Consider the following 12,965-nt stretch of genomic DNA (forward strand, 5'->3'; position numbering starts at 1 on the left):
ACCACAGGATGCTTACGCCAGTGCCCTGTACGTGGGAAACATCCAATCATCATTACAGTGCCATATAGTTTTTCACTAAAAAGCTAATGTGAGATGAAAAGCTTCCCTCCCTCCTTTTTGAGAAATGTACCATCTGAATACAAAGCATGACTATGAATTGTTATCAATTCAATAGCATTCTCAAGACCATCTGAATAATTTTTAAGTTATTTCCTTGTTATCTACTTGCATACATTTTACAGAGTTGCTACTATTTTACTAATGTGTTTGCATCCTCTTCATTCTTCTTCCCTATTTTTATAATAGTCTTGATAATTAAAATTTGCCTACATAATACTTTCTCTTAGGGCGTCTCATATTTACTCTAAATAATGTCTAAACAAAATCTGTCTGTTGGACATTTGACATTGTGCAAGAATTCAGTTATTTTGGAGAAATGCCATCTAGTTTACTGAAGTAAAATGTGTTTATATTCATTGTTATGGACATTTTCAATTATGGACTATCCATGCAAATGCAGTTTCAAAACTCACTGCCACGGAGTCAAAACTGATCCATAGCTGACGTTTCAGTGGGCTTCCAACGTTAGATGTTGTATGAGAAGAGATTGCCCATCTATCTCCTTCGGAGCTGTTGATGCTTTCAGAGTGCCAGAGAGATGTGGCCTTTGGGTTAGCGGCACAACTTCCTATAAACTACATCGTCAGAGCTCCATCAACTTGTAAAACACAGTACTGCAAAGTGCACTACACTGAAGCCACAGCGATGGATGTCTGGTCACGGGTGCAGAGGTGGATCTGCAGGGGTCCTGTGGGACTCTACCTGCGCTGGCTTGAGCACTAAGGTGTTGCCTGCTGCCAGACACGCAGCACTCTTCCAGGCCAGCATCATGAGCGGGTAATTCCAGGGGATGATGATGGCACAGACCCTGCAGAGGAAGAAAGAGGTCCGCCTTAGTCATCTCAAATCAACATCACACACACAAGTCTCCACGGCACCCCGCCCGTCTTACCCGAGTGGCTCCTTCTTGGTGAAGGTCAGGTTGCGATTTGGACGGGCTTGGTTAATTGGAATTGTAGAACCCTGAAGCATAAAAAAGGTTGATATTTCTTTTATTCATTTGGATCAGTTTCTCAAAGAAAGAATCCATTTACTGTTCTGCGATATTGTTTAATCCTTAGTTGATATGAAAAGGCAGCGTTCTGTTGATCCTGACTCTGCAACATAGTAGGACGGAGTAGAGCTGCTCTGTTGGGTTCCCAAGGGTGTGCATTTTCACAGGCGCAGACCTACCAGTGGGTATAAATCACTGACCTTTTGGTTGGCAGCTGTGTGCGTTAACCACAGGGCCACAAGGGCTCCTATAAGAAACGCATCTATACCAAAAAGGAACAGTCATCTTTCTGGAAAGAACTGTAGGACACGAGAGAATCAACATAATCCCAATTTAGCCACCCTCCATTTCTAATCTCTTGGCATGGTCAGGGGAAAGCAAATTGCTTGTCCAATATCCATTCTGTCCTGTCTTGAGTAACAGAACCTCTGTGTTAACACTGGGGCAGAAAGTGCTCCGATATAATACTACATTTCACAATTTCTCTAGAAGACTATAAAAATCATCAATGTCAAGTTGGAACAAACTCCTAGCTGATCGTCCATTGAGCTTCTGAGCTTATATAGCTCATGACAGGAGATTGTTCCTCTCTCTCCAGGAGAGCGGCTGGTGGATTTGAACCCCCAGAGGCACGGCCTTTGTGTCAGCAGCACACTTCCCTATGTTCTATCTGCTCTTGATCTAGCAGACAGGTATGGCCCAGGCAGGATGTCACCACAAGGCACTGGAGCGAATGACCACGAGACAGCCTTCAAGGTGGAGGTCATGTGTCTTTAGGATGGCAAAACAGAAAGATAAAGAGCTTTCATCCACACGACAACCCCAACTGCCTGCCTTTGGAATCCTTGAACCCAGTAGGAAAAAAGAAAGGTATTTGAGTTTTCTGTTATACTAAAGAAAAAAATCCCAAAGACCTCAAACTCATTGCCTTACAAGTTGAACCAACTCATAACTGAGTACCCAGTGTGTTTTCAGAAGCTGCAAAGTGCATGGGAGGAGACATCCAGCTTCCTCCTTGGAGCCACGAGTGGATTTGATCTGCTAGAGTTGTGCTGCGTTTGAGTTAGCAGCACAACACCCTACAGACTAGACCACCAGAGTTCCCTGTTATATGTACCCCTGTTTAATCCTTTTTAAAGAACACCTGCTGGGGGGTGGTCAGTATGCGCTGATTGCAACCCCATGACACATAACAATGACAACAACAATAACAAAATCTGCCTGATTTCACAATTACTTCTTACGCATCTGAAAGCTGGACACTGACTAAGGGGGGCAGTAGAAGAATCTGTGCCTTTGAGTGGTGGTGTTGGAGAAGAGTACTGAATAGCCCATGGATTGCCAAAAGAACAACGGTGTGCTAGAGACGGTGCAGCCAGATGCTCTTTGGAGGGAAGGATGATAAGACTCTGCCTCACATACTCGGGGCATGTTGCTAAGTAAGGTCAGTCCTTGGAAAAAGACATCACGGTCAGAAGGGTGGAGGGAGAACAAGAGAGACCAAGACACGCTATGAGACAGACTGACATGGTGGCTGGCTGGGGCAACGGGCTAGAGTCAATCAGGCTTAAAGAGGATGGTGCAGGACACGGCCGGGTTCAGGTCTGCTGCTCACAGTGCTGCCATGAAGTGTGGTCAACTCAATGACCTAACAAGAGCAGCAATATGCTGTGCTGTGGCTCTCTGGTGGCCTATAGTGGCAAGAAGCTGCGCTGCAATTCCGAAGGTATGCAGTTCAAAGCCACCAGCTGCTCCATGGGAGAAGGATGGACAATCCTGTGCAATTAAACTGCCTCTGAAAACCCACTGGAGGGTCTGCTACGGGCTGGTTCTGACTCGATGGTGTACAACAGCATGGTAATCTTCAACGGTAGCCAGTTTTTGCGTTGCTACATAACATAGTATTGCTATTTCTAATACAAGGAGCTCCCATGACACAGTGACCACGGACTTTGCCGCTAACTGGGAGGCTGGGAGGCTGAGCCCACTGGTTGCTCTGAGGTAAAACAACATGACCATCGACATCTGCAAATAGTCCCAGCCTTGGAAAACATACGCAGAAGCTCGTCTCTGTCCTTAGCGTTGCTCTTAGCATTGGTCTGGACAGTGGGTTTGCCTTTGGTTTATTAATCATACGAGTGACATCTTGTTGTCTGAAACCAGGTGTGTGCTGGGATTCAGAATGTCTAGGATTTTTTTTCATTTAAAAAAAACAAAGTATACATACTTTACATTAATCATATACTATGCTACCAAGCCCAAGGTGGTATAGCACTGGTCTGTGCATTGCTGTACAGAGATAACTTGTGGTTGTTGTGATACTAAACACTGTGACACTGATGTGCCAAATATGATAATGGTTTACCCATGGTGGACAGTGTTTGCTCGAGCTTCCTGATTAAAACAAGCCTGGAAGCAGGAGTGGCATCCACTTCTGAATGGCTTGCCTCCGAAAACTATGAACAGTGCTCAGGCCTATCGTTCATAGGGTTGCTATGACTCATCTACGACTTAACGGCACCTAACAACAACAACATGCATACCCAAGTATGATCTGGGGCAGCCTTCCATAATCAAACACATTAATATGTATTCAGTAAAATATAAGCATGTACTCAAGTGGACATAAGTAAAAATTACAAATAGTCTCACGTTGGTTCAGATCAGGTTTGGGCACCAAATGAGCTTGAGTCAATCAAACAAAACAATTTTCACCTTTCAGAGCTCTTTGGGTTTCATAATTGAAGACAAGGAATGGAATTGAATCATTGTGAAACATCTATAGACGAACAATTTTTGGATGTGTGAATAATAAGAACAATTATATATATATGTGCAAGGCTTCCTATATTGCAGACTTCATTAATCCTCTAATATAAACATAGACTTCTCATCCTATACTGTAACTTACATGGTATACATTATTGTGACAATTTTACCAATGAAGGTAGTAGGCTCAAAAAAAAGTAAAACATCTGAACCATGTTAGCCGATAATCCACAAAGCTCAGCCTTGAAGCTTGGCAGCATCAGAATGAGTTGCAGCCTCCAAAACATGATATTGCAGCCCTACTCCTTGCACTGGTGAATGTGACCTTGTTCTGGAAAGAAAATTTTTCTTTCACAGAGATTATCAGTTAAGTTAACCAAGATATTCTGGAGCAGGATACATGCTTTTCCTTCCTAAACTCTTCTGAGTGGCGATTTATAAAAGAGAAGGACCTACACAGAAGCAGAGGTACACACAATGTACCACGTTAGGATCTATGTCCAGGCCACGGAATGCCAGCACCCACCATCAACTGGAAGCAAGCCCCCCGTGTCTCTCAATGCTCCCACAAGGACTCAACACGGAAGACCCTGATTTGGACCCTGAGCCTCCAGAACTGTGACAAAAGACATTTCTCTTTTTTAAACCATCCGTTTCTTGGTATGTTTGTTATGACAGCCCCAGGAAACTAAGACACCAGCTATCACTGTGCTGAATTAATACTGGTGGCAGCAACGTGGCCAGAGAAAGTACAGACAATCCTAGGGTTGTGAAGGTCTTGCTCGTGGACAAGGCTCACTTGCCTTTTAAAGTTATATTAATTTGCCCTCACTTTGAGACAACGGAACCAACTCCCAGTGGAAACAAAATCCTCAGTACAGTGTCTCTACCTGCTGCATGTGCGGATTTTAAAGCACTGAAAAGGTCTGGAGTATTTTCTTGCACTAAAGTAAGACAAACAAGAACCATATGTACTTGTTCAGGCTTATCTTATACATTTGTAAGGGCACAGTTAGAAGCGGATCTTATTTGTAATCAGGGACTGCTGTTCCTACGCCGCTGCCCCCCCTTTTCCCTAGGAGGTAGAGCTGACCAATGGGAGGAGCAAACATGAGACACTGGGAGAGTGGGAATGCCTTTCCCCTGCACCCCATTTCCCCCCGCTGGGAGCTTGCTGTGATGGGTGGTGCAGCAGTACTTATCGTGAGTCTATGAGTAACACACATTCTGCCATTGGCCACATGCTCTATCGTTCTCTCTTTTTTCTTTTCTATCTTTCTCTTTTGTAATCTTCATGCTGAGCCATGTGTTGTTCCTATTTATCAATACACATGCATTATTTTTTAAAAATGAAAATGAAAAGAAAACATTTCTTGTACTTGTGTCTTTATAAAAACTGTTCTTATACCCAGCCTGCCCACGTTAGTTCTCTGGCCTAAGCATCTGAGTGTGCAATCCCTACATAACACTGGACTACCTCATGGGCTAAGGAGACTTCATGGCAAAATATAAAGAAGAACAGTAAGCCTTCAGTTCAGAAAATGTTGGATTTCAGTGCTGCCTCTATGGTTTACTGCTATGTCAGTACATTATTCATTAGCCTCAAATGTCAATGTTTTTACTTTTAATAAGGAGCTAATAATCTACATCCAATCACCTCACAAGGTTGTTAGAGGGGCTAGAGGGGAAAACCTATAAAAGAGGCCGCTCTGACAAAGTGGATAAATTAATAACGTGTTTGTCCCTTTTCCTTTTGTACAGATAGGGGAACATTTATATGTGGGACAGCGTTTGTGCTCACCTGAATTTTGTCACACCAGCCAGCAAAATATCTGAATGTTTGCACAGACATGCCAATATGAGTCTTCAGAGCCAAAGTGTAGACAGCCCCTGAATCAAGGGCTTCAATAGTGGCCAGTTCTTCTTGGTTCTCTTCCAACAGGTCTGCAAGTCTGGAAGGCCGGAGAGATTCAGTCAGCAGATGTTGAGTGAGTCCCTATTACTTGGGAGGCACTATCCTCAGAGCTCAGGCTTCAGAGGTAAACACAGGTGGGCTCTCTGCCCTCACGGACACTGTGGACGGACACTGTGGTGCAGAGTTCTGGTGGTGGAGTCCTTAGGGAGATGCAATGCTAACCCAAATCACACACCTCTGGGCTGTTCTAACTAATGCACCAGCCACATCTTGAGGGGAAATGGGCCATCTCTCTATGGAACTGGCAGCCTCGAAAGCTCGGTGGAGGGTCAGCTGCGAGTCAGTTCCAAATCAATGACAATGAGTTTGAGTTGGTTTTTAGGGACATTAACTAAATTCATGAATATAATCAGTCTCTGGGTTGGAATATCTTCCTTACACATAACTCCTCCATGCCCCCCACCCTTCTTTTAAGAAAATGAGACGCAAGTGCATCTGAGTCACTCTTTTCCATCACTTCCTATGTATCTGAAAGCTGCACAGCGAATAGACGTGACAGAAGAAGAACACTGTGTAGTGGTATTAGAGGAGAGGACTGGATATCCTGTGGACTGGCAAAAGAACAAACAAATCTGCCTTGGAGGAGGTGCAACCAGGGTCCTCCTTAGAGGCGAGGACAGGGAAACTTCATCTCACTGTGGGCTTGTTGTCAGGAAGGCCCTTTCTTTGTAAAAGGACATTATGCTGGGCAAGGTGGCAGGTCAGAGAAAGAGAGGAAGACTCTCACTAAGATGGACTGACACAGTGACCGTAGCAGTGGGCTCAACCATTTCAGAGATGATGAGGATGGTGCAGGCAGGCCTGGGTTCAGCTCTGTGTTCACAGGGTTTCTGTGATTCAGAGTTGACTTGATGGCACTTAACAACCACCACCACCACCATGACCTTTAATATCATGTAAATCTGCCTTCACTTTGAAATGACTGATTCAACACTTCGTGACAACACACTCTTTATCACAATCACCTTCTTTAGCTTATGTGTTAAAATCACCAACAAGTCTCATAGCCCATTTTTGGCATTAAATTATGGCTAGAAAAGAACCACACACACTCGCTTGGATTTAAAGACTTAATTAGATGTGAGGACATTCTCAGGAGTTGATCCCACTAGTGTCCACAATCATCTTCTGTTACTTATGTTTTAAAATCACCAACAAGTCTCATAGCCCATTTTCAGCATTAAAGTATGGTTAGATAAGAACCACACACACTTGCTTGGATTTAAAGACTTAATTAGACTTGAGGACATTCTCAGGAGTAGATCCCCCCGGTGTCCAGTTTCCATGGGAAGGTAAATGCCAGACTGGATAAATATTCAAGACCACTTTGGTCACATGGCCAGTAGAGATGAGTAGACAGACAGAGCAGGAAAGGAAGACCCTGGATGAGAGAGATTGACACAGTAACTGGGACGATGGGGTTGGTGTGTTGGAGTTGGTGAGACTGGCTCAGGACAGGGAAGGGTTCAGAGCTGCTATACATCATTATACATCACAGGCAACTCAATGGCACATAATAACAACAATAACATACTATGACAGATTTGGAAGCAGGAGTGGCATCCACTTCCTAAACAACTTGCCTCCGGAAACTCTATGAACTTTGATAAATGTCGATAGTTGTAGGGGGGCTTCAGGCCTTTTGTTCATAGGGTCACTCTGAATCATGTTCGACTCAAAGGCAATCAACAACAACAATGAAAGAAAATATCCTCATTAACACTTATCTCCTCCATTAACTTTCCTTCCTCTCTTCTTCTAGTGGCCCACACTGGTTTGAAATGTCCCTCTCCAGTGTTTCTCCCAGGTCCTGCTCCAAGATCTTTTGACCAAGGTCAGATATTTGTCTTTAGGTAAGTAGAAACTGGGTTTGAGGCTGGATCTAACAACTTAGTATACTTAGCTATTTCTAAAACCTTCCCCAGCCTTTAGTGTTCCCCTTATTGTGCCTCCTCACTGCCCATCAAGTAGATTTAAAATGTGTCTTTGCAAGCAACAGCGGGATAGGGATTCCCTATGGGCACTGTGTCCCTTCTCTGCCTTGCTCTGCAGCTCAGGAGGATGGCACCTGAACAGACTCCATGCCCTGGCTCCCTTGCTCTCTGGCTGGGTTAGGCCCATGGGAGGCACCTGCAGGAGCTGAGCGAGCCAGAGGAGAAAGTGCTGGGAAATTCAACGTCCCTGGCTCCCCTGTGGTTTAGCAGCTGCTAAAGTCTAGCAAAAACCACAGCCTATGTGGTCGTCTCCTGGCACAGACAGTGCCCGGTTTCAGTAATATTCTCTTTGTCTCCTGAGACTTTGGAGTGGCCACAGTTTCTACCCTCCACGGAGTGCTTCCGGATGTCCTCTTGGATTCATTTGGTCCTGCCACCATCTTTGTAAACAGTCTCTTCAGTAAATCTCTCTTCCTACCCAGGCCCTAACTAATATAAACAATAAAACAACTAATCAGAAATATGAGATTTTATGCCATACAAGTCACAAGACATTTTATAAAAGGCCCATGTTAGAGTGTTTTAAAGAAATTGCCACAGTTTCAGCAATATTAGCCAGTATGCAAAGGCAACCATACCAAAAACCCATTGCTATTGGGTCGACTTGGACCAATGTGGACCCTCCGCAGGGTCCTCAAGGCTGTAAATCTTTATGAGGGATTTGATCCACTCACTTTTCAGTCAGCAGCATGATGTGTGATGCATCGTGCCAACAAACGCCTACAAAGGGAACAGTTATGCCTTATTGTTATTATGTATTGTTGAGTCACTTGTGACTCATAGCAACTCGATGTACAACAGCCCTAAACCCTGCTCTGTCCTGTGCCAATCTCACTGTCTCCAACACATTACCCCCATTACCCCAGTCACTGAGTCAATCCACCTCATAGAGGATCTTCCTCTCCTGCACCGTCCCACCACCCTCCCAAGCATGATGTCTCTCTCCAAGGACCTCCTTACAACATGTCCAAAGTATGTCAGACAGAGCCTCAGAATCCTTGCCTCCAAGGAGCAGCCTGACTGAACCCTCTCCAGGATGAAGATTAAAAAATAAATATGCCTTAAAAAATACATAAAAAAAGCACACCTGTACATGAGTCTTCCTCTTTCTCTTGCATTCATTCGCCCCCATTCACCATTCTCAAAAGCATCTTTTGCTGCTGCTACTGCTTTGTCAACATCCGCCAAAGAAGCATAGGATACTTTGCAGATCGTCTGTTTCAAGATAAGCAAACAGGTGGCACAAGAAATAAGCAAGATTCCACCAGCTTACTCTGCAGGAGAAGGATGGGCCACCTCTGCAATTAACTGCCTCTGAAAATCTGTTGGAGGGTCAGCTATGGGTCGGTTGCTTTCCACTTGTTGGTAAATAACAACATGGGGGGGAATACAGTCTTATGTATAAAATTTAAGTTCTTATGACAGAGAATGAATGAATGCATCTAGTAACACCGATGCTTGGAAAGGTGAAGGGATGGAGGAGGAGAGGAAGTCCCTCAAGCAGATGGACTGAAGTAATGACTGCAGCCATGGGCTCCAGCGTGTCAGAGATTGTGAGGACAGCACAGGATAGGACAGGGTTCAGGTCTGTTGTTCATAGGGGCGCTATGGGTCATATTAGACTTCAAGGTACCTACCAACAACAATAATAGAGTACAGGGGAAAAGGGAATTTTATTTTTGAAAATTCATTTTAAACTGTGATTTGAGTGAAGGTTTACAAAGAAGAATAATTTTTCATTCAACTATTCATCCATAATTTGTTCATTGATTTCAATCCACACAATGTCAGCACACTTTTTCCTCTACCTCCCTCTAATACTGATTTCCATGGATCCTTCCGTATCTCTCAGTTCCCCTTCCTTTAGTGGTATTTACTGATTATCCCCTTACTGGATATTGCCTTTCCCTTCGCCCATCTTAACATGTGACTATTATCTAAGGGAGCTCTGGTAGCTTTGTGATAAGGAGTTGCGCTGCCAACCCAGCGGCATGCAGTTTGAATCCACCAGCTGCTCCATGGGAGAAAGATGGGCAGTCTCCTCCTGTGCCATTACCAGCCTCTGAAAACCACTGGAGGGTCAGCTGTGAGCCTCTTCTAACTCCACAGTACACAACAATACATCATCAATTTACCAATTTTTACTTCCCTTTCCTCCTCTTCCGTGGTAACCATCCAAGAATGATTCGGAGTATAAATATTTCCTTTTTTTTTAATAATAGTGGTCACATACAATATTTGTCCTTTGTTATTGTTGTTGTTGTGTACCATAGATAGCTGACCCTTTGGCAGGTTTTCAGAGGCAATTAATCGCAGGGGAGGAGATTGTCCATCCTTCTCCCATGGAGCAGCTGGTGGCCTCGAACCACATGCCTTTGGGATTGCAGTGCAGCTTCTTGTCACTAGGCCACCAGAACTAATGACTGATATATTCTACTTAGCAGAATGTCCCTTTGATTCAGTGTCAAAAGAAAGAATTTAAGCATGGAAATTATAAGCCTGAAATTTCATACCTGTCATGTTATATATACTACATATGAAAGGACACATCTCAGAAGACACTTATATGTAGATATTGTAGTACTTTGTTATGGTTAGTTTTGGTAGAGAAAACTTCATCTCATGATGACTTTATGTCTAACAGAAAATGACAAGTTGTAAAATTAAATAGTTGGAAGAAAGAAAAAAATTTAAAAAAAAGAAATTCCAGAATACATTCATATTAAGGGCTTGAAAGCGAGATGACAGAGTAATTAACTTCTCAAGACTGCCTGATTTACAACCATGGAGAACTGAAAATCCATAACCAGAGACACACTAGACACACGAGGGAATGACTCACAGATCCGTCCGCTGGGTTGATGGTGTCGTAAGTCTTTCCATCCTCAGCATCTGTGAACTCTCCATTTATGAAGCACTGATACGGCATCTTTACTGTCATTTCATTGACCTCCTTGGACACCTAAGAGAATTTATATTAATAGTTTCAGTATATTTCTGTGCTTTTCCATTTGATACCAAATAGTAGTAAAGAAGCATATTGTTCACTGACGTGTTAGAGCAATGGGATTTTAGCTCCCACCTTCCTGAAGAGACAGACATCTGAGGGTCCAGGTTGGTCACCTAGGCCAGGACGTAGCATCCATGAGAACACAACTTTGCCACTGAGTTGGAAGCAACTCAGAACTGACCCTCTAGTGGGTTTTCAGAGACTGTAACTTGCATGGGAGGAATTTTCCCAGCTTTCTTCCGCGAAGCAGTCGGTGGATCCAAAGGGTCCAAAGTTGCACCACCTTTGTGTCTTGTGTGGTAGTGGAACTCCTTAACTATTTAGGGTGGGCTTGACAAAGACCTCAGAATTTCTTACCCACAGCTTCCAGAAAATGGAAACACCACCATCTAGTGGCCGCATGGAGGAAACGCAATCATGGGTTTAAAAAAATACAAACCCAACACAACTCAGCAGGAGTTTGCCAGAGAAGATTTGTGGCCCTGTTAGCCTTGGACGGCTAACAGTTTAGGGATCAGCAGTTCAGAACCACTGTCCACTTTGTGACAGAAAAACCCCGGAAATATTTACAGCATCCGAAACCCTGAGGGACAGTTCCACTCTTCCTGTAGGCTGCTGGATTAGATCCACTTGGTGGTAGTAGCCTTGGGTTTTGGTTCGATGGTGTCCACTCTGACGCATGCTGACCTGTGTGGCAGAGGGTAACTGTGCTCCTTACAGTATCAGTACCTGGGTTGTGTTTTTTGGTGGCTTTTTAAAAAAATAGATCACAACCCCCCCCCCCAGGTGTTCCTGGATAATCTGAATTTCCAACTATTCTACTAGCAGCCAGACATTTTCATTGTTTTTCTTTACTACCCAAGTTTTTGAAAATGCTTTTGGAAATACGTTTCCTTTTAGATTAGTTGGGCACTGGTGGCAAAGTCTGAAGGGCGCTGTCCGCTAACCCAACAAGCACACTTCTCTGGGGGTTCAGATCTCCTGTGGCTCCTCAGGCTACAGATGGGCAATCTCTTCCATGCAATTTACAGCCTCAGAAACCCACTGGAAGGTCAGGTAAGGGTTGGTTCTGTCATGATGGCAGTGAGGTTTGTTACGCTAGGGCCACTTTAAGTCTTCTTCCCTTAAGCTTCTCCCCCTTTCCACTTTCTGTTAGACATCTGCTGCCTCAATTCTGTTCTCAGCAGGAACAATGGTCTAGGAAGGACAGCCAGTTAACTTGGTGAGTCTCACTTTAGCTTTGGTATTATTCTAAACAGTAAAATGGCAACACACTAGTCCGTCCCCCATACGATCACCACAAGGATTGATTAATATTTGATAAAGGGACTTATTGGTATAAAATTCCCTACCAGTGCACAATATTAAAAAGGAAAGGAAGTTACTGAAACATAATTTCATCAAGTGAAACTGGCAATGCTTTAAAAAGAAATTAAAAAAAAAAAACAGCAAAAGGGTTTCAAACCATTATGCTGAGTAAACTAAATCAGTCCTATAAGGACAAATACTGTATAAAACCATCACTGTAGAATGAGTATGAGGATCCAAGGGGCAGGGTGAGGATGGAAGCTGAGAGATGAGGATGTGTGTGGAGGGGGATGGTGTACTAATTCTGGGGTCATATTATTTGATGGGGTGGGGGTGAGGGAAATGGGAAGGATCTGTTGTGAAAAAATAATGTATTCAAATTTAGTGAATAAACTAGTATAAAATAGAATATATATGAATGATTCTAAGAAATGCCATGTAAATGAAAGATTGTACAAAACAATATCTATGAATGAAATATACTGTAGAGGTATTATTATATGAAAATCAATAAAACCTCTTTTTAAAAAAGGATATCACACCATACAAGCACTCTGGAAGGCAGTTTGGAGCTTCCTCAAAATGCTGAACATAGAAATTCCATATGACCCAGCATTTCCACTACTTGGAATATACCCTGAGAATATAAGAACTGAGGTACAAACAGAGATTTGTACACCACCATCACAAGAAAATGGAAACAGCCCAAATGTCCAACCACAAATGAATAGATTGAGAAATTATAGCACATTCACACGACGGAAGACTATGCAGCACTCAGGAGCAATGATTCTG

At 43.4% G+C, this 12,965-nt stretch overlaps 1 protein-coding gene across 1 annotated transcript in view; it reads right to left on the reverse strand.

The window, feature by feature from the left end:
- The window catches only part of ALDH1L2 (aldehyde dehydrogenase 1 family, member L2), a 71,593-nt gene that overhangs the window by 21,698 nt on the left and 36,930 nt on the right, over nucleotides 1-12,965 (reverse strand). Inside the window, exons 11-15 of the mRNA XM_006888558.1 lie at nucleotides 10,695-10,814; nucleotides 8,940-9,067; nucleotides 5,685-5,835; nucleotides 1,013-1,083; nucleotides 823-928 (exon numbers count right to left, since the gene is read on the reverse strand). Of these exons, the coding sequence (XP_006888620.1) occupies nucleotides 823-928; nucleotides 1,013-1,083; nucleotides 5,685-5,835; nucleotides 8,940-9,067; nucleotides 10,695-10,814 (576 nt within the window). The remainder of the gene's footprint in view (nucleotides 1-822; nucleotides 929-1,012; nucleotides 1,084-5,684; nucleotides 5,836-8,939; nucleotides 9,068-10,694; nucleotides 10,815-12,965) is intronic.

Source organism: Elephantulus edwardii, unplaced genomic scaffold (assembly GCF_000299155.1).
Source record: "Elephantulus edwardii isolate Elephantulus edwardi_28Jun2011 unplaced genomic scaffold, EleEdw1.0 scaffold00068, whole genome shotgun sequence".
In the NCBI taxonomy this organism is placed as follows: domain Eukaryota; kingdom Metazoa; phylum Chordata; class Mammalia; order Macroscelidea; family Macroscelididae; genus Elephantulus; species Elephantulus edwardii.